The sequence below is a fragment of the Tenebrio molitor genome, chromosome 1 (assembly GCF_963966145.1).
Source record: "Tenebrio molitor chromosome 1, icTenMoli1.1, whole genome shotgun sequence".
In the NCBI taxonomy this organism is placed as follows: Eukaryota; Metazoa; Arthropoda; class Insecta; order Coleoptera; family Tenebrionidae; genus Tenebrio; species Tenebrio molitor.
In genome coordinates, this window is record NC_091046.1 from 40,871,867 (window position 1) to 40,891,164 (window position 19,298).

Consider the following 19,298-nt stretch of genomic DNA (forward strand, 5'->3'; position numbering starts at 1 on the left):
CACGTTCAATTTCACCCCATAGGTTTTCAATGGGGTTCAAATCAGGCGATTGAGCTGGCCAAAGTAGAACTTGGATATCGCTACTATTTATCCAATTTTTCACACTTTCTGCAGTGTGTTTTGGATCGTTGTCTTGTTGAAACTGCCAATTTTCCGGAAGATTCTCTTGCCAATGTGGAAGCATCACTGTTTCTAAAATTTCTTTGTATTGAAACTGGTCCATTTTATCAGTAATACGATGTAAAGGACCTAGTCCATGCCAGGAAAAACACCACCACACCATAATATTACCACCTCCAAACTTGACTGTTGCTGTTGTGTACCGTTTGTTGTAACGCTGATTAATTGGACGCCGAACGTACCCTTTACCGTCATCAGAGTACAGGTTAAACTTACTCTCATCAGACCAAAGTATGTTTTTCCACTCTTCAAGTGTCCATGCAAGGTGTTCCCTTGCAAATTGGAGCCGCAGAAGACGATTTTTTTGCGAAATAAAGGGCTTTTTTGCTGGTCTTCTTCCGAGTAGGCCAGCTTCAGCGAGGCGGCGCTGGATAGTCCGACAACTAATGTCAAGGAGGTTTAGTTCTTGGCGGATTTGAGGAGCTGTAGCACGGCAGTTCTTTTTTGATGTCTTTACTATTTGATTATCAGTTCTGAAACATTTATTTTAATGACACCAAAGCAAAGTAAATAATAACAAAAATTACCTTTTATCAGTTGCTCGTGGCTTACCGCCCGTTTTAAGAATTCGCCGAATTATTTTTGACACGGTACTGCGATGCATTTTCACATGTTGCGCGATTTTTTCCATGGTCCACTTTTCTTCTTCACGCAAGCGAAGGATTAAAGATTCAATTTCTTTACCTACTCGTGGTGGTGCCATTATTATTAGCTTCAAACAAGTGGTAACCATGGTTACCAACAACTAACATACTCACTTGATCAAAAAATGTAAGTCGCTAAATTTAACTCAATTACTTCCTTGCTAAGACAACATGTATTGTATTGGGGCCAATCAATTGTCCGGTCAAAATAAGACCAACAAATGCAAAAAATTTATTGTCAATGCGAATTATAGTTTATGACGTGTTATAAATGGTTACTTTACTTTAAAAAGCCTGATACTTTTCAGGGTATTTTATTCTTTTTACTTCAACTGAATAAAGTCAACCCAAACAATTATTTGCATATTTTTAACATTTTGGGGCCAATCAATTGTCCACTACTGTATCTATGCAAAAAGGATTTTCATCTCAAGAAGTGAGCGAAGTACGCAGGTTGCACCGACATTTTCTGCAAACTAATAAATCAGTTAAGACATGAGCAAATTCTTGTTGTTTGTGAGCTGCAATTTAGTTTTGAGCAGTGCTTTCGGTCAAACTATTAAATTATAAGCAGAAAGTGGAAAGTGACAATGATTTTAAGGAGAGAAAACTTTAGAGTTTTTGGTGCTAAATTTTGTAATTCCTTTATGACTTTTAAATCTGTGTCTCCAGAACAGCAAAAGATCTCGCATTTGTTAAATTTTAATTCAAGACCAAGACTGGATAAATTGACAACTTTCTTAAAGTCGGACAAAACTACTTCTGGGTAATCAGCTAAGATTCCATCACCTAAATACCAAATATTCAGTTGGGAATCCAAAGATAAAATAATTGGTTGAATGGCAAGACTAAAAATCATAGGATCGCAAGGATCTCCTTGCTGGGCTCCAACAGAAGAAGAAATTAAATGATCACCCAAAATAAAGTTGAAGGATTCCTATAGTATTGATAAAGATAAGGGTAAAGAAGTGGGGTATGACATTGCACTTCTTTTAGAATACATTCCCGTTCGACTGAGTTAAAGGCGTTTTTGAAATCTAATTTAAGAAGAACTTTGCCACGGTTTTGGTGCTAGCTTTGAAGTCAATCTCCGTAAACAGTTTCCTATATAGCGATCGGTCTAATTCCTCCATCTTTCTTATGACGGGCACACAAAGACGCACCATATAATAAATGACAAATTTCTGAAGGAATAAAAATAATAAAAACTGCACAGTTTTGTTAAAGCTCTTAGTGCCTGCTGACCTGCTTCACCCGCTGACAAAGATATAATATCTTTCAAGTATTGTGATCTCATGCCATCTAAACCTGGTGAAGAACCGACAGGAAAGGAATTGATAGGTTCTCGAACGTTTTGCTCATTAAAGAACTATTAAAGAAAAGTCTCCTGGTTTGAAAGCGTCTGGGAAAAAAAGTTCGCGAGATGGTGAAAGATATTTTTTTTATTTTTCAGCAACATCTTCATTGAATGAACTAATGAGTCATCCGAGGACAACAATTTAACCGCTCCTTTGATATCAAAATCGGCTACTTTTGCTTCCACTTTCTAAGCTAATGATAAATTTGTACCTTTCTTAGAAACAGTTCGTATTTGAGGAACTTCAAAATTAGAAAGATTTTCTTTTATATGCTTATTCAATGACTTATCAGATGTCTCTGCTACAGCTCTAAGGAAAAAGAAGAGATTGATTTGGTCGAAAGACAATTATTAATAATCGAGCTTAATTTATCTGGAGCTAAATGTCTACAAGCTTTTGGTAATCTTCTAATAATTGGTAACTGAAGTTCTAAATTCATAAGCAATTTTGTGACTGAATCGATTGAAGAAAAACGATTGGCCCATTAGTCCATGAATTCTTGTCCTATCAGTTTTAAAATTCCTGTTGCATTCTTCACATCGAAAATAGTTATTTTCGAAGTACCTACAAAATATATTGCTCTTTCTTTGTTAAATATGTATAAAGATCGAAACACAAGATGTTTATTGGATTTGCATTTAAACAAATAAATTAGTAACATTAATACAACCACAAAGGGTGTGTTAAAATTGTTGGAGCAGTTTTTGAAGATGTTACGTGATTCTACAGTGTTTTCGCTGATATTCCTTTACTTTCCTCTAAACCCAAATACCATAACCTATTTGTCGTGTCGGCTGAGTATATGGGTCATTTATTTCATACTTTATACCATTATTACATACCTACATTGCCCATTATGTGATAACATATAGATAATTACATTGAAGGTAACATAACAGTAGATTACGATACGAGTCCAGTAAAATCACTTTTCTGACGAGGAGCGTATACTATTTTTTCGCATTTTGAGAATATAACAATTTGTTTGTGAAAAACTTGAATATTACTCAAGTAATGGTTGCTAATTACTGTACAAAATGCGAAAAAAGTAATTTGTTTTGATGAGTACTATCACTGTTTAAATTTTCTCAACGTATTTTAATAATACCCTGTATAAGTAAAATATTTTGTTCGCACAAACAACTTTTCAAAAAGGTTTTATTTCACTGTTTTCATTAAAAGTAGAATTATATGTAATTCATAAAAAAGCGCTCTTATTTTATAACACTTGGAAAGATACTATCTACAGTTTGCTGATTATGAATGTTATGACAATAATAATTGTCCAGAGGTTTGTACAAAATCAGCTAACAGATAAAACGAGTTGCTTATTTCTGATATTTTGTAAAGCTTAAAAATACCTGAAAAATAAATATTTGAAAAGAAATAGTGACCACATCTGCATTATACAATACTTGCTCTAAACTGCACTGTCCCAGAGAATAATCCTCGATATTGAGCCTACTTTTGTTTCCTTCCAAAATACCAAACATTTTCGACCACGGCATTCGCTCGTTCACCAAATGATAAAACAACATCTCTTGCCGTTTTTCCTTCAGTTGTGCATTCGGGAAGTTTTTCTGAATAAAAACATTAATTGCCAAAATATCTTCTAGATTAACTCTGTCGTCAGTTCTTTTCACTTTTATCGTCAAAGCATAGCCTGCTGCGAATTTATTTTTCAGCCTTTGGATAGATCCCAGACACTGGAAGCTTCCATTAGCCATGATGGCCAACCTGGTGCACAACGCTTCGCATTCCTCCATACTGTGCGAAGTCAGGATGATGCACTTTCCACTACTTCTCAGCCGAGCGAGCGCCGTCCACAAGAACCGCTTGGTGCTCGGGTCCATCCCCGTGGTGGGCTCATCGAGAAAAATGATGGATGGATTACCGAGCAGAGCAAGCGCTGTGCTCAATTTTCGTTTGTTGCCACCGCTAAGTTCTTTGATTTTCTTGTCGATGTGGTCGAAGAAGTCGAATTCGTGGGCGAGGCGTTCTCCTAAACTTTTGCATTCTTTGTATGGTACTCCACGGATTAGAGAAAAAATTTTCAAGGTTTCCCTGACCGTGAGGTCGTCCAAAAGAGCGTCAAACTGAGGACAGTAACCTATCAACTTCCGAACTTTCTTCCGATCTCGCTCCAGGTTCAATCCGTTTATCCAGACCTCACCGTAGGAGATCAGCTCATCTCCGGTCATCATCTTGAAAGTGGTGGTTTTACCAGCGCCGTTTGCACCCAATAACCCAAAACACTCGTAGGGCTCTACTCCCAAGCACAGCCCATTTACCGCGAGGAATTTTTTGTAATATTTAGTGACATCACGAAGTACCAAAGCGTACTTTGTGCGGAGCTCGTCTTCAGGCATGTTTCTAATTCTGGCATTTTCCGCCGCGACATCACTTTCAAGTGGAATATTTTGAACAGGAGATTTGTTGCGATCAGTTATTTGATGAATGAAATGAGCAATAAGACCGAATTCTTTCAACATAAGAGCTGCAAACAGAAAAATGCGCATTACAAACAAAATTAGTAAATTAAGAGCTATTCCAGGCCGCTTCCATGAGAATACATTTAGATCTGAAAAGTGATTGTCAAATGGGCATTTTGTTAGGTGTCAAGAACACCTTACTGCAACACATTTCATTTTTGGAACAAGCTTCTTCCAAAGAAGGGTCTTTCTTCAAGCAGATGCTCTTCAAATTGTACAGCGTTCCCAAATCGTAAGTTCCTTTGGTCAGTGCGTAGAAGGGAAAGAATAGTAAGATCGTGTGGTATATATTCGCTATGTGCAACACACCCAAAGCTTCGATCTCTAAAATTTGCATGACGGTTAATCCAACGATTCCTAAAAAGAAAAGTTGGAAAAATTTTTGGCAAATTTTAGATTTACCTGTAAGTGCCCCAATTAAAATAATTGTGATAAATCCAGACGACGGAATGGTAAAGAAATACACACTCAAGAATGTAAAGGGTAAAACCAAAACAGTAAAATTTGAGATCAACGTTGCCAAACTAGCTGAAATTGTCTAGTTAAGCTACACCGGATAGTACCATCAGTACCTACCCAGTTGTTCAAACGTTTTAAAACCCTCGATTCGTATAGCTGCTAGTGTGATTAGTACTGCTGCTGTTACTACTACGTACAGGATCATATCGAAGAAAGAAGAAGTAGCCCAGAAAACTATGACGTTTGCTCCAGACACATATTGTAGATGTTTGAATTTGCTGATGCGTTCTCGAATATAGAAGAGAATGAAGATAGCACCAGCAAACGTCAAACCAGCTCCTACCAGTACCGCTACTTGATACACCAGTGCTTTAAAATCTAAACTGTTGAGCTGAAACATGGTCTCTGATGTGTCATTTTTAGCCAGTTTCTTATTTAACCTGAGCGTCTAAGCTGAGAGGAAGAGGATCATTGTAGAAAGTGAGTGAGTACTTTTCGCCAAATTTTTCCTTGTAGAGCGTGTTCAAGACGAGACTGAGGGCCAGAGGTGGGGAGTGATAGGATTCGCCATTGAACCAAGCAATACTGGCATTGTCATCGAAAGACGCCGCAACGATGTAGCGTCTGTTTACAACGGATGGATTTTTCGCTGTCTGGAATGGTGCTGTTAATTGCAACGGAAGAAGGTGGTGAAGGTAGGTACCAAGGCAACGATTTTTGTGCGGATGTAAGACACCTCTTTGAGTTCATGATCTTGTAGTATGTATCGTCGATATATGTCATAATACCGACTGTTAGTACCGGTAAGAAGTGTTACTGGTTCGTCGTACAAGTCTAAAGTGATCTTCAAAGGTGGAAACATATCTATGGAGGTGTTGTTTTCGGGACTGAAGGCTACCATTAGTAAAAGGGCTACAGGTACGAAGATTTGCAACACAAGCAAGTGCCAATTTCTCAAGTTGTAGAGAAATTTCTTCAGTACCATTGCTATAAATTGATTTTTGATCAATACCATTCCGGTCAAATAATCTACTTTTAAAATGTCGCCTGCAGACTCATCGGCTGCTGAAAACAGTTACTGGTGCATGTTACAGTCTTGCAATTTTTAATTTATCTTTACTTTGTCTTCCGCTTTCTGATTCGTTGGAAATATGACCGGTACCAACTCTACAACCACACACTTAGTCGTAACAATAGAGTCAAGAACGGACTCACTTCATGAAAACTTCTTCGAGCGTGGTCAGCGAAATTCCGTAACTCCGAATTCCTAAACTGGACATCTTCGTCTCCAGAGCTTTTAGCAAGTCTTCGAACTTCCCCGAGTCGCTGTCAGACAATTGATAAGTCAGCTCTGAGCCCACACGGGAGCGAAATTGCACATTTGGGACATGCTCTCTTAGCAGACTCGTGATCTTGTCCGATTGGCAAGCAGGTGTTACCTCCATGATTAAGTGGTAACCAGTACCGAATTGTCGTTTCAGGAAGAAGCTTGATCCGCAGCATTGCAACTCGCCTGAGGTCATGATAGCAATCCTGTCTCCAAGCAAATCAGCTTCGTCCATAAAATGCGTTGTCAGAAGAATCGTGCGACCTCAAATAAGTGTGAATAGGTCAAGTTTTGAGTTTGAACGGTGGTTACCTTTTTTCTGCTCTTGGAGCAAATTCCAGACGGCTCTCCTTGCTGATGGGTCCATTCCAGCAGTGGGCTCGTCCAGCATCACCACTTTGGACTTTCCACAAAGCGCCATTGCCACACTCAGTTTCCTTTTCATGCCTCCAGACAGGGTACCAGATCGCGCGTTCCTCTACAAAGGTGTTGTAAAGCAACGATCATTTGGTACAAGTTTGCGGTGGTACCTTGTCTTCTAGTTCCAAACGGCAAATGTAGTTGTCGATTTCTTGACTGACTTCTACATTGTTCAATCCTTTCAATTTTCCAAAAAAGTACAAATGTTCGGCAACTGTTAAATTGTCGAAGAGAACGTTGTGCTGAAGACATAAACCCATGCTGTCTCGAACACTCTGCGTATGTGTCCTCACGTCATATCCATTGACTAGTACAGTGCCTTCAGATGGTGGAATCATTCCAGTGATCATCGATATCGTGGTAGTTTTACCGGCACCGTTGTGACCAAGCAAAACGGTAATGTGCCCTTCGTACATGTCCAGATTCAAATTTTTAACAACGCAATTGCTTCCAAAGCTTTTCGAAAGATTCCGAATCTCTATTCCGACTGGAAGATCTTTTGTGAATTTTTCGAAATGAGTGTTATCATGATTTGATACATTATCTTCTGTACCTAGACATCAGAAATGATAGTGAAATCAATAAGAATGTACGTAACTTACCTAAACCAGATGGTGCGGGTGTGTTGTGCCAGTACTCCTTGGAAAATGGAAAGTTCCAGTGTTGAGGTACTCCAAATTCTCCTGGAAAAATAGCTTCGACGTAGAGGGTAAGAGCTAAGTACAGAATTGTGTCGACAATCAACATGAGGAAAATTGCACCAAGAGTGATGTGTTCATCTGGAGACACGGTACTCCAGTGATTTCTCCATTTGCTTCCTGGGGAATTGAAATATGAGGTAAAAACCGATAAAGACTCTTGTTGTGAGTACCTTCTTCGATCGATTCAAATTTAAAGATGACCGAGAAGCCGAAAGCCAGTGCAGAGTTGGTCAAGAGAGTCGATGCCAGAATTGGACCAAGAGATGATCTTCGTTGCAGTGCGTAGGGCATGTAGGTGAGAAAATAGATGAGACATCCCACAGCAACAGCTGTGTTAGCTGTGAAATTCGCCTTGTTAACACACCTTTCACAAAATCAGTTTTTACTTCACCTTTAGAAAAAAAGACGCTTACGAGGAATGCAAACGTGATGGTATTGCAGGCGAAAAGAACAAAAAAAACGAACAAGACGCCACCATTAGAGTGAGGGAAGACCACCGCTTTTCCTATATTAATTTTTAACAAGATCTCTATCAAAATAAGGGCTAACAGTAAGATGATAAAACTTTGCAAGAACCAAGCGAGCCAATGCAACCATCCCGGTAGTCCCATGATTTTCATCGACTCTTTTAGCTGTTTTTCTTTTTCTGTTGTTATGGCTCTAATTATGTTAATGTAGTTATACAAAAAGCTAATCATTATCAATATGGATACCATTGTTTCCATTTGGCTGATATAAAACAAGTCGTTCACCCAAAGCGGATATGGAAATCTTTGCATTTGGATGGTAAGTTTTGGTGGGACAATTTCGCCGTCGTTCATTATCGCCAAAGTTAGAGCGTTTTGTAAATAGAGGAATCCACGGTAGAGATATCCTGAGCAACGAGAGAAAATGAAAAACACTTTCTAGATCTTCCACTCAAAAATACCTGGTTTTCCCCCAACTTCGTCGTGGGGTTCTCTGGGGCCGGGCGTTTGGACTGGGGGAAACAGCAGATCGGTGTGCCACTCGTACTTCTGAGACATCCGTTCGGAGGGTAGTCTGATGATGAAAATTTTTACTTTGCCGCACTTCCAATAAAACTTACCTCAAAGTAACATCTAAATTCGAAGGAAGATTAGCATTGTCAACGATACCACTGAGGCCATCGCTGAACTGAACGGCGAAGATAAATGGTTCAAACCTGTCGACCGCTTTATCCAACTCTGCTTTGTTCTTGTACCCGATTGTGCGAATCGTGGACGAATTTTTACAAACACTTGTCATTACTTTTTCCAAGAACGGGCTTGTAGGAGAATAGGCCACGACATCGCTTCGAAAAAAATACATTTTGTATTTGTGTTTCGTCTTAATTTTGAAAACTCGAAAGTGTAAAGTAAGCTCAAAGTAATTATGTACCTACGAGGTAGGACTGGAGCAAATGTCTCCCCATATAAATTCAGAAACTTCAAAGGGAGGGAAAATTATTTCTTGCTTCTCTTCGATGCTGATAATACTTCTTATGACAACCAAGATTAAACAAATCAAAACGGGGTAAATAATCTCGAAAGCGGTGTGAATTGGACGTCGTCGTAAAAGCGTCCAGTTTTTCCACATCAGCAAGATTAATTTGTCGCGCGGTTTCCCCATTTTAAAAATGTACTTCAACGAATTCGTAGTCCAGTTTTGGAAGTTAAGTCTCTCATTATTTTCATCGATTTAAAAAAATATGTTTAGATTGAAGCTGAAAGATGTTTTCTGTTATTTGAACAGTGGAGAGAAACTGAAATTTACCTTAACTATGTGGTTTAAATTTTACACTATTTGGAGGGTTTGAATTTAGATGATTTGGGTTTCTCTTTACTAGAAATCATCGACATTCACTTTTGACGTTGTCACTGTGAAGTTTATATCAATTATTTAGGAAATAAATGTTGTTCGAAAATATTCCGAAATGAAATAATTTGCATTGGGGGGAGTTGGGGGGAGAGAGATATCTAAACCACAATTTTGAACCATTGCTATTAGGTTTTATTCAATTTGTCCATCGAAGGTAAATAACAATTATTCTAGCTGCACAGCCAACAGAAATTTTATATCTCAAGTTTCTAGTTTGCGTAATTATTGTTGATCTTTTGTAAAGCTCAAGAATACCTGAAAAATAAATGACAAAAAAAATCATCAATATTTTCCTATTTGTGATACTTGTTCTAGGCTGCACTGTCCCAGAGCATAATCCTCGATCTTGAGCCTGCTTTTGTTTCTTTCTAAAATCCCAAACATTTTCGACCACGGCAGCGAATTATCCTTCAACTGATAGGACAACTGTTCTTGATACCTTTCTTTCAACTGCGCCTCTGGGAAAGTTTCTTCAATGAATTCCCCAATCGCGGCCACGTCCTTGTCTAAGTCGTCACCGACTTTCCTTACTTTGATGGTCAAAGCGTACCCCTGCGCAAATTTATTCTTCAATCTTTGCGTCGATCCGAGACACCGGAACATTCCATTGACCATGATGGCCAGTCTGGTGCACAACGCTTCGCATTCTTCCATACTGTGTGAAGTCAGAATGATACATTTCCCGCTGTTCCTCAGCTTTGCAAGCGCGTTCCACAAGAAGCGTTTGGTGGCCGGGTCCATTCCTGTGGTTGGCTCGTCGAGAAAAATGACCGGAGGGTCACCGATCAGCGCGAGAGCTGTGCTCAACTTGCGTTTGTTGCCACCACTAAGTTGTTTGACTCTTTTGTCGATGTGTTTGAAGAAGTTGAATTCGTGGGCGAGGCTTTCGCCCAAAGCTTTGCACTTGTCTGGGGGCACTCCACGGATCAGAGAAATGACTCGCAAAAGTTTCCCTAGCGGTGAGGTCGTCCAGAAGAGAGTCGAATTGAGGACAGTAACCTATCAGCTTCTGGACTTTCTTTTGGTCTCGCTTGATATTCAGTCCATTCAGCCAAGCTTCGCCGTAAGAGATTCGTTCATCTCCGGTCATCATTTTAAAAGTCGTTGTTTTGCCAGCTCCATTTACTCCCAATAGGCCAAAACACTCGTAAGGTTTTACTCCTAGACAGAGGCCATCAACTGCAAGAAAATTATTGTAGTATTTAGTGACATCTCGAAGTACCAGTGCATATTCATTTTTCAACTCTTCCTCTTCGGTCTTTCTGATTTGGTTATTTTCCTGCTTGACATCATCATCGTCTACGTCACTGAATGTCGGCTTCTTGTATTTTACCAACATACTTATCACGTGACTGAAGAGGCCATATTCATTCAGAACAAGTAGTAGAAAGAGTACAACGGACATTGAGAATGACACCAAGATGTTTCGACCAATACCAGGCGATTCCATTGAATAATAGTCGTCGAGTTCTGAAAGTATTGTTTTCAGTTAGGATTTTAGCTTCATGCTAGATGTTACCGCAACACCTGGAGAAGACTTCACAAGCCTCCTCCGGAGAGCCTTGGTCTAAACAAATTTGTCTATAGTAGTGGACCAGTGTCAAGTCATAAATTCCGCTAATTACTGAGTAGAAAGGCATGAAAAGCAAAATCCAGTGGAGTGGTGTTGCTATATACAGCAAGTTTAGACTTCCAATTTCCAAAATTCTTATAGCAGTTAATCCCAAAATACCTAGCAAGAGAATCAAAATGTTTGTCTTTAGCGACTGGTACAATTTACCTGAGACTGAACCGAGTAACATCGTCCTGGAAAAACCAGTCGATGGAATAACCATCAAATATGAAAATAAATATAAGAAGGGAAGGACGAAGAATCCAAAATATGTGAGCACAAGTGCTAGTCGCCCTAAAATCGCTCAAAATTCCTATTTGCCACGTAATTAAATGCGACCTACCTAGTTCTCCTGGAGTTTTGTAACTATCTTCTTGAAGAGCCGCCATGGTAATCAATATAGCAGCAGCTATGACAGCATATGTGATTAAATCGGATAAGAAGGAAATGCCCCAGAAAATCGTGGCGTTAACGCCAGAAACAAATTGCAAATGTTTGAACTTGCTAACACGTTCCCTAATATAGAAGAGAATGAAGAAACTGGCGACATTCCGTATCCTAACTCTATTCCAAGAGGAAATCCCATCATGGTGGAAGGCAGATTCTCCACCTGCAACGCCACATTGCTTGGGGATTTGGTCAAAAAGTTTGGAATTTCACCTCCGAATTGAAGTTAAACGGAAGAGGATGGTTGATGAAACTTATAGATCGTTCAGATCCGAAATGCATTTTGTAGTACACATTCAAAACCAGACTGAGAGCTAGAGGGGGAGAGTGGTACAGATTGCCATTGAAACACGCTGTGGTTGAGTTTTTCTCGAAAGAGGCACCTACTATGTAGTGCTTGTTAACAAGAGAAGAATGTTCCGAAGTCTGAAAAATCACAGTTAAGTGGTACCAAAGAAAGACTAGTGAATACCAAATTGAGGATTGTCGCAGTGATGTTACTAGCTTCATCTAATTGATACCCATTTAGTTCTTGAAGGTATTTCGCGTAGTACTCATTTCTTCTGCCAGAAATCACAGTTATCGGATTCTGGTACGAATCTAGAGTTATATTCAAGGCTGGAAAAGTAATCTTTGTGTCAAAGCCTCTGTTGCCCAAAACTGTGGCAATCAAAAGAATCATGAGTGGACCAGTTTGGATTAAGATCAAGTACCAGGACCTAAACGCGTATAAAAACTTTTTCAAAAACATCGCTACACATTGATTTCTTGTTAATAGAGCGCCAGTTAAGTAGTTTAGTTTCAACTTGTTTGGAGCTGTTAGATCAAGCGTTACCGTTACGTGACTCGTATCACCTTCAATGTTTACAACTGTGTCGACTCTGTCGTCATTCTCGTTGTGGTTTCTGTTCGAGATTTTGCTACTTTCGTCTGCACCAACTCTACAAAGATCCACACCATAACAAACGCATCAACTAAGAAACGATTTACTTCATGAAGACTTCCTCTAGTGTTGTCAACGAAACTCCGTAGCTTTGTACATTCAAACTGGACACGTTGCTCTCCAAATCTTTTAGCATCTTTTCAAACACGTACGAATCTCTTTCGGACAACTGGTAGCTCAGTTCGGAACCCACATACGACTTTACTGCTATGTGTGGGATGTACTTTTTTAACAAAGCCGTGATTCTGTCGGGTTGACATTCTGGAGCAACATCAAGAATTAGATAGTACCCGGTGCCGTATTTCCGTTTGAGGAAGAAACTGGAACCGCAACACTGCAATTCACCAGCTGTCATTATAGCAATTCTGTCTCCTAGTAAGTCAGCTTCATCCATAAAATGGGTAGTTAGCAAGATGGTCCGTCCTAGAATGGAAATTTGATCAATCTGTGTTTTCCAATCGTAACTCACCTTCTTTTTCTTTTTGGAGAATGTTCCATATCGCTCTTCTTGCCGAAGAGTCCATTCCAGCAGTGGGTTCATCAAGCATTACTACTTTTGATCTCCCGCACAATGCCATACCAACGCTCAGTTTTCTTTTCATACCTCCAGACAACGTACTACTGACAGCATTTCTCTGCAACAAATAATAAGTACCGATTGTCATATTTAAAAAGTATTAAGCAAATACCTTGCCTTCAAACTCTAGGAGTTTGATGTACTTATCAATTTCTTCGTTGATTTGATCACCTTGCAGTCCTTTCAGTTTGCCAAAAAAGTACAAGTGTTCCCGAACCGTTAAATTATCAAAAAGAACGTTGTGCTGTAAGCATAAGCCCATGCTGTCTCTGACCTTTGTGGTATTTTTTCTAACGTCATATCCGTTTACTACAGCAGTTCCTCTCGACGGAGGAAACATTCCTATGATCATGGAAATTGTGGTCGTTTTGCCAGCACCATTGTGACCAAGTAATGCTGTGATGTGTCCTTGGTACATGTCCAAATTCAAGTTTTTAACTGCTCTGTTAGCCCCAAAGTATTTTGAAAGATTTACTAATTTTATTCCGACAGGATTACCTTCTGTAAACGGTTCGAAGTACTCTTCCTCATGATCGAATGGTACTACGCCCTCTGCTAAATTCAACGTTAATGGAGAAATTGACAGGAATTGCTTTACCTAAATGTGGAAAATCACTGCACCAGTAGCTAGGCAAAAATGGAAAGTACCACGGTTGAGGAAGTCCAAAATCTCCCGGATAGATGGCTTCTACGTACAGAGCCACAAGTAAATTTAGAAATATACTGCTGATGAACATGACGAAGATTGCTCCAAGTGTCAGATCATTATGTGTTAAAATCTTGGTCCACAAGTTGCTCCATTGAACTCCTAATGAAATAGGTACTCAGTGACTGTTTAATTCTTTTATTTTTATTACCTTCTCCGTATGATTCAAATTTAAGGATCAAGGACATTCCAAAAGACAGTCCGGAATTTGCTAACAAACTCGAGCCTAATATTGCAGTTAAAGAGGCTTTTTCCGACTGCAAGGAGTAGGGTAAGTACGTCAGAAAGAAAGTAAGTCCTCCAACTACGGCTGCGGTGTTTGCTAGAAGAATTCAAAGGTTAGCCCAAATCATGTTATTTTCTACAACACACCTTTTGAAAAAACTACACTGACGAGAAAGGTGAAAGTGATGGTGCTGGATGCAAAAAGGACAAGAAAAATGAACAGGACGCTAAAATCGGAGTGAGAGAAGACTGCTAAGGTGCCAGGGTTCACTTTCAGTATCACAACAATGAAGATTATGGGCAACAGTAGCAAAATAAAACTTCTTGAAAACCATCCGACCCAGTGCAACCACCCCGGCAGTCCCATGATTTTCATCGACTCCTGAAAAATTTCAGTCAACTGTTTACCAACTTTGAATCAATTCGACGACCTTCAGTTGCTTTTCTTTTTCAGTTGCTATAGCCCTGATGGTATTGATGTAGTTGTACATGAAGCTAATCATCATCACGAGTGACAAGTATGGAGCAATTTCATCAAAATAAAATGGATCGAACGGCCATCTTGGAAAAGGATATCTGTTCATTTGGATGGGAACGGCGGGTTCTTTAACTTCACCATTGTGTATCAAGGCAAATGTTATGCCTTCTTGCAGAAAGAGGAATCCACGTTTTTGATAATCTGCATGAAGGACCGTCCAAAATTACTTTAAACTAAAGTCACAATGCTTCTACCTGGACTTCCACCATAATCGTCAAACATGAACCTCGCACCCATAGATTCATCATCTGGGTGTAACTTGTTGGTCAACCAGTCCGAGCTATAGGTGGGCGGCAATCTGAAACATTGTCCACATGATTCAGAAAACGATCTCAAATCTTCCAGAATCTACCTCAAAGTGATCTCCACCTCAGGAGGGAGATTGTCATTGCTTTGGGCTCCAAGCAGTCCGTCGCTGAATTGTATAGCGAGGGAAAAATTTTCGTTGTTGTTAATCGCTTTGTTCAACGACGCTGCGTTGTAAAATCCAACGAAATTCGCCTTTTCACACACGTTCCCGACAATTCTTTGCGTTAATGGACTAACTGGAGAGTACGCCACACGACTTATTTTGCCAAAAAAATTTAATTATTGTATATTCAACCAAGATCGTGAATACGTACAGTGTGTAATCGTTACAAATGCTTGATCCTCCAGACTCTGATGTGTTGAACGGTGGATAAATCATTTCAGGCCTTTCATTTGTACTAATTACACTTCTTAAGCCCACCAATATCAAGCACACCAGAACTGGGTAAAGTATCTCGAAAGTTGTGTGGATAGGTCGCCGTTTCAGCAGAGTCCAGTTTTTCCACATCAACAGTAAGTATTTGTCGAAGTTGTTAACCATCTTTTTTATTTATTTAAATATTCTTGACGCTCTTATATTTCAATCTTATGGATTTTACTAAAACAGGATCAGCAAATTATGACTAGACAATTAATATGGTGAACGTTTCACGGATGAGTGATTAACGTCTTTGTGTACTCACCAAATAATAACAATTAAATAATAAATAATAACAGTTCGAACTGTAATTTCCACTGCATATTACACTACTTACTCTACATTACGTTTAAACGAACTTAGATTTACAAAGACTTGTTAGGATTAGCGCGTCCTATTTACGATGTCTCTCAGCTGCAGATAGCAGAGTTGCGGAACGCATGATCTAAAAATAAAAAATAAAAAATTCTACTGGGATTAGAAAACTAAATTATTCCAAGGTCACTTTACGACAAATTAGTAAGTAATTATTAACCAACACTATGTAATATTTCCCAAATATAGCTTAATTAGGTATTATTCTAAAACTACTTGATTGATATCATATCATTAAATTTTATTATACTCATCTAACCGATTTTTTTTTGGAATACTTCAAGGTTATACACTGAATTCTTCTTCATTGTATGTAGTGAAGTTTTGCCGTCTGTTTCTCATCTCAACAACATCAAAAAGTAGCTTCACATAAAAATGAAATAAATCATCTTCGGAAGGATAGGATTAGAAAAAACTTTATATTAGCAGGATGCAGTTCAAGGTGCTTCGTAGAACATTTTTTTCCTTTTAAAATCTTTCCGAATCAACGTAATTTAATATAAAATGAGAAAATCATAATAGATATAACAATTTATTCACAGAATTGTTTTATACATGGTATACAGTCTGATTTTGATGGTTGAGCAGATATTTTAACCTGAGGTAGTACGTGTTAAAAAAGGCAAAATAGCCCAATTTATCTTATACAAATGTTAATAGTTTACAAAGAAATCAAAGGAATGTCTTTGCTTTGGAGACGCTGAAAAATTTCAAATTTGGCGGGCAGTTTTAACGTACGACTGACTAACCTAAAACATAGACCTAAAATGTCAAGTTTTTCTATCATTCGACGTTAGGTTTGGTTTCTATCGTTACAGTTTTTTGAGTTTCATCGTGAATTTTGGATAAAATTTGTAAAGTGATGATAAAATAGTGCCTGCAACTTATTCAGAAAAACAGCAAAGTGAAAGGACTGTAATTGTGAGTAAAAGTATAGAATGAAACATCAAAGAAGTTGCCTACTATCGTTTACACTTTACACTGCAAACTGCAAGCTTCAGTACGATGTGTCCAAGAAAGCCGAACTCGATTCTGTGTTTACTGAGCGGCGTTTTGAACGTAATTAGGCGGAGGTAAAACACAGGGATCTACGAGGTGATTTCCAACAATCCCAACCCACACGTTAACAAAAATGAAGTGACGCTCTTGAATTTCATGAGGAATGTCTTCTTTTGCAACTGAAATGCAATTTTCTTGTTGGCGGCTAAGATCACGTTTATTCATTTCGAAATGCCCGAAGTGGCGAAGCTGCTGTGCAACGTTTACTAAGGTTCGTGCATTGCCAAGTATCCTTTGAGGCAACTTTTCACCGTAGATTTGCCGTGCTAGCTCTAAACGTTCGCCAGAGATGTCGGTTTTCTCCAGGTTAGTGAAAGACATTTGTGATTTAAATTGAGGTTAAGAATGATATTCTTGCCAAATGACTTTTGAAATTTTGAATTAAATGACAACAAACAAGTCTACTACGATTTATTTTTGATCCATGCGAATGCCAATGCGAAATAACCTCTAGGAAATATGCTTAAAAACAAGGTGTACATTTTATGAAATATGATATACAAGGGTGTATTTTTACAATGTGTGGAAATTTTACCTACTTTTGGGAGCATGAAATTTCGGACAGCAATTTAATTGCCATGAAAAAAAAACCAATGTAGTCCAAGCTTTATTGGGTAATTGTTCACTTTAACTACTTCTGAAATTTTCGCGTTTTTTCTGGTTAGACAGCCTCAGGACGTCCTAGACTGTTTCCCACCACGTAATTTTTCGGAAAATCACATCTAAGCACTTGCAACTTTTCAGGATTGATGAATGCAATTTGTCAAAATCATATGTGACAGTAGTGGATGTTAAAATTCGTCTAGCACCTAAAGCCCATTTCACATCTTATTTCAGTCAAATTTCAAGTCTGTCCAAAATTCCGTGCTACCGTAGAAGACTAAAAGCAATTAAAAAAAATTGTACCTTAAAAATTAAAATTAATTTTATTTTTTGACATACATTTTTTTAAATATTATTTCCGAGTTCTACTTGAAGCCAGTAGCTCGTGGTTAAAATTTAGCAGATCCATTCTGGGTTATCCTGTATTTATTGTTGTATCAAAAACGAAGCTACTGTTGATGCTTAGTAAAGCTTAAGAATATTTGAAAAAACGAGATTTAAGAAACTGAAGCAAGCAGATACAACATTGTGTAGCCTTCGATATTCAGTTCCTTTTTGCCCTCGACCACGGAATCGAGTTGTTTGTTAGTTGATAAGACAGCAGCTCTTGATACTTCTCCTTGAGCTACGCTCCTGGGAACTTCCTCTGGATGAAATTGTCGATAGCTCTAATTTCTTGATCCAGATTAACGTGATTGTTAATCTTTTTCACTTTTATCGTTAGAGTATAGCCCGTGGCGAATTTATTTTCCAATATTTGTGTCGACCCGAGACATTGGAAGTTTCCGTTGACCGTGATGGCCAGTCTGGCACACAAAGCTTCACATTCTTCCATACTGTGTGAAGTCAGTCAGTCAGTTTGGCAAGCGCTGTTCACAGGAATCGTTTGGTGGCGGGATCCATCCCTGTGGTGGGTTCATCAAGGTACATGATTGGCGGATCTCCGACCAGATCAAGAGCTGTACTTAGTTTTCTTTTACTGCCACCACTAAATTCTTTGATTTTCTTGTCCATGTGTTTGAAGAAGTCGAATTCGTGGGCGAAGCGTTCGCCTAAACTTTTACAACTTTTGTAAGGTACTCCACGGATTAGAGCAAAAATTTGCAAGGTTTCCCTGACTGTGAGGTCTAAGAGCGTTAAACTGAGGACAATAACCTATCAATTTTTGCACTTTCTTCTTCTGCTCTCGCTTGATATCTAGTCCATTGACCCATGCACGCTTCACCATAAGAGATTTGCTCATCTCCGGTCATTATTTTAAACTTTGTCGTTTTACCAGCGCCGTTCACACCCAAGAGCCCGAAACACTCATAGGGATTTACTCCTAGACATAGCCCATTGACGGCGAGAAATTCTTATAATATTTTGTAACATCCTGTAGTAACAAGGCGTAATTCCGACTGCGCTCATACTCAGACGTCCTCCCGATTTTGTTATTTTCTCCTGAACGTCACTTTCTAGAGTGACATTTTGAACTGGTGGTTTACTGTTATTTTGTTCATAAAATAACTGAAGGAACCATATTCGTTAAATATGAGAACACCAAATAGAAAAATGGACAATAGACAATAAGAATGAAATGATGTTACGATCTATTTCAAGCGTACCCATCGAATAGAAATCGTCAAGACTTAATCAGCTTTAAGCTGACTGTCACTTTTTGTTGCTCGAATAAAAATACACTACTTGTGTTTAACAATTTATTTTGAATTTTTGATTTTTACGAACGGATCTGAAAGGTGATCAGGTTGCTGACTCGACTGCTCTCTTCGATCTCTCTTAGAATTCTCTTACATAAAGGAAAGGATACATCTTTCATTCCCTTATCTATGATGTGGGACTTGTGTTGATACCACGATGTGATGGTATCCGAAAACCCAAAAACCCGGGACATTCCGAGTGTAAAGCGGCGCTCTAGGCGCTTGGCCACGATGCTCGGTTCTTAGATAATAACAAACTTCCCTTATACAGGGTGATTCTGAAATAAGTTTGGAAAAAAAATGTGGAGTATCCTTGACACAAAGAAT

General features: G+C 38.7%; 1 protein-coding gene and 1 pseudogene across 2 annotated transcripts; both read right to left on the reverse strand.

Annotated features, from left to right (window-relative positions):
- Nucleotides 1-3,282: 3,282 nt before the first annotated feature.
- On the reverse strand, nucleotides 3,283-9,494 carry LOC138129704 (phospholipid-transporting ATPase ABCA3-like). Of its 2 annotated transcripts, XM_069045987.1 has the most exons (18): nucleotides 9,355-9,494; nucleotides 8,984-9,304; nucleotides 8,669-8,893; nucleotides 8,510-8,622; nucleotides 7,973-8,455; nucleotides 7,752-7,919; nucleotides 7,483-7,698; nucleotides 6,991-7,433; nucleotides 6,773-6,938; nucleotides 6,349-6,724; nucleotides 6,254-6,300; nucleotides 5,837-6,198; nucleotides 5,574-5,786; nucleotides 5,251-5,524; nucleotides 5,077-5,202; nucleotides 4,816-5,031; nucleotides 3,598-4,763; nucleotides 3,283-3,543 (listed from the first exon to the last, which is right to left on the reverse strand). In XM_069045987.1, exons 2-18 carry the CDS (start codon nucleotides 9,208-9,210, stop codon nucleotides 3,511-3,513), a joined length of 4,854 nt encoding a protein of 1,617 aa, XP_068902088.1. In that variant the 5' UTR covers nucleotides 9,211-9,304; nucleotides 9,355-9,494; the 3' UTR covers nucleotides 3,283-3,510. The 2 variants fall into 2 exon arrangements, with proteins under 2 accessions (XP_068902088.1, XP_068902097.1); XM_069045996.1 differs by lacking the exon at nucleotides 9,355-9,494 and having other exon boundaries at nucleotides 3,284-3,543; nucleotides 8,980-9,117.
- Nucleotides 9,495-9,568: 74 nt separating this feature from the next.
- On the reverse strand, nucleotides 9,569-15,480 carry LOC138129697 (phospholipid-transporting ATPase ABCA3-like; annotated as a pseudogene).
- Nucleotides 15,481-19,298: the final 3,818 nt, after the last annotated feature.

What these genes read in the sequence shown, in the direction of transcription:
- LOC138129704 (XM_069045987.1), bottom strand. Translation starts at nt 9,210, where the DNA reads ATGGGGAAACCGCGCGACAAATTAATCTTGCTGATGTGGAAAAACTGG. An exon ending in ATTTGAATCGATCGAAGAAG is followed by an intron (nt 7,699 to 7,751) that starts GTACTCACAACA and finishes TCAATTCCCCAG; the next exon opens with GAAGCAAATGGAGAAATCAC. An exon ending in TAAAACGTTTGAACAACTGG is followed by an intron (nt 5,203 to 5,250) that starts GTAGGTACTGAT and finishes AGACAATTTCAG; the next exon opens with CTAGTTTGGCAACGTTGATC.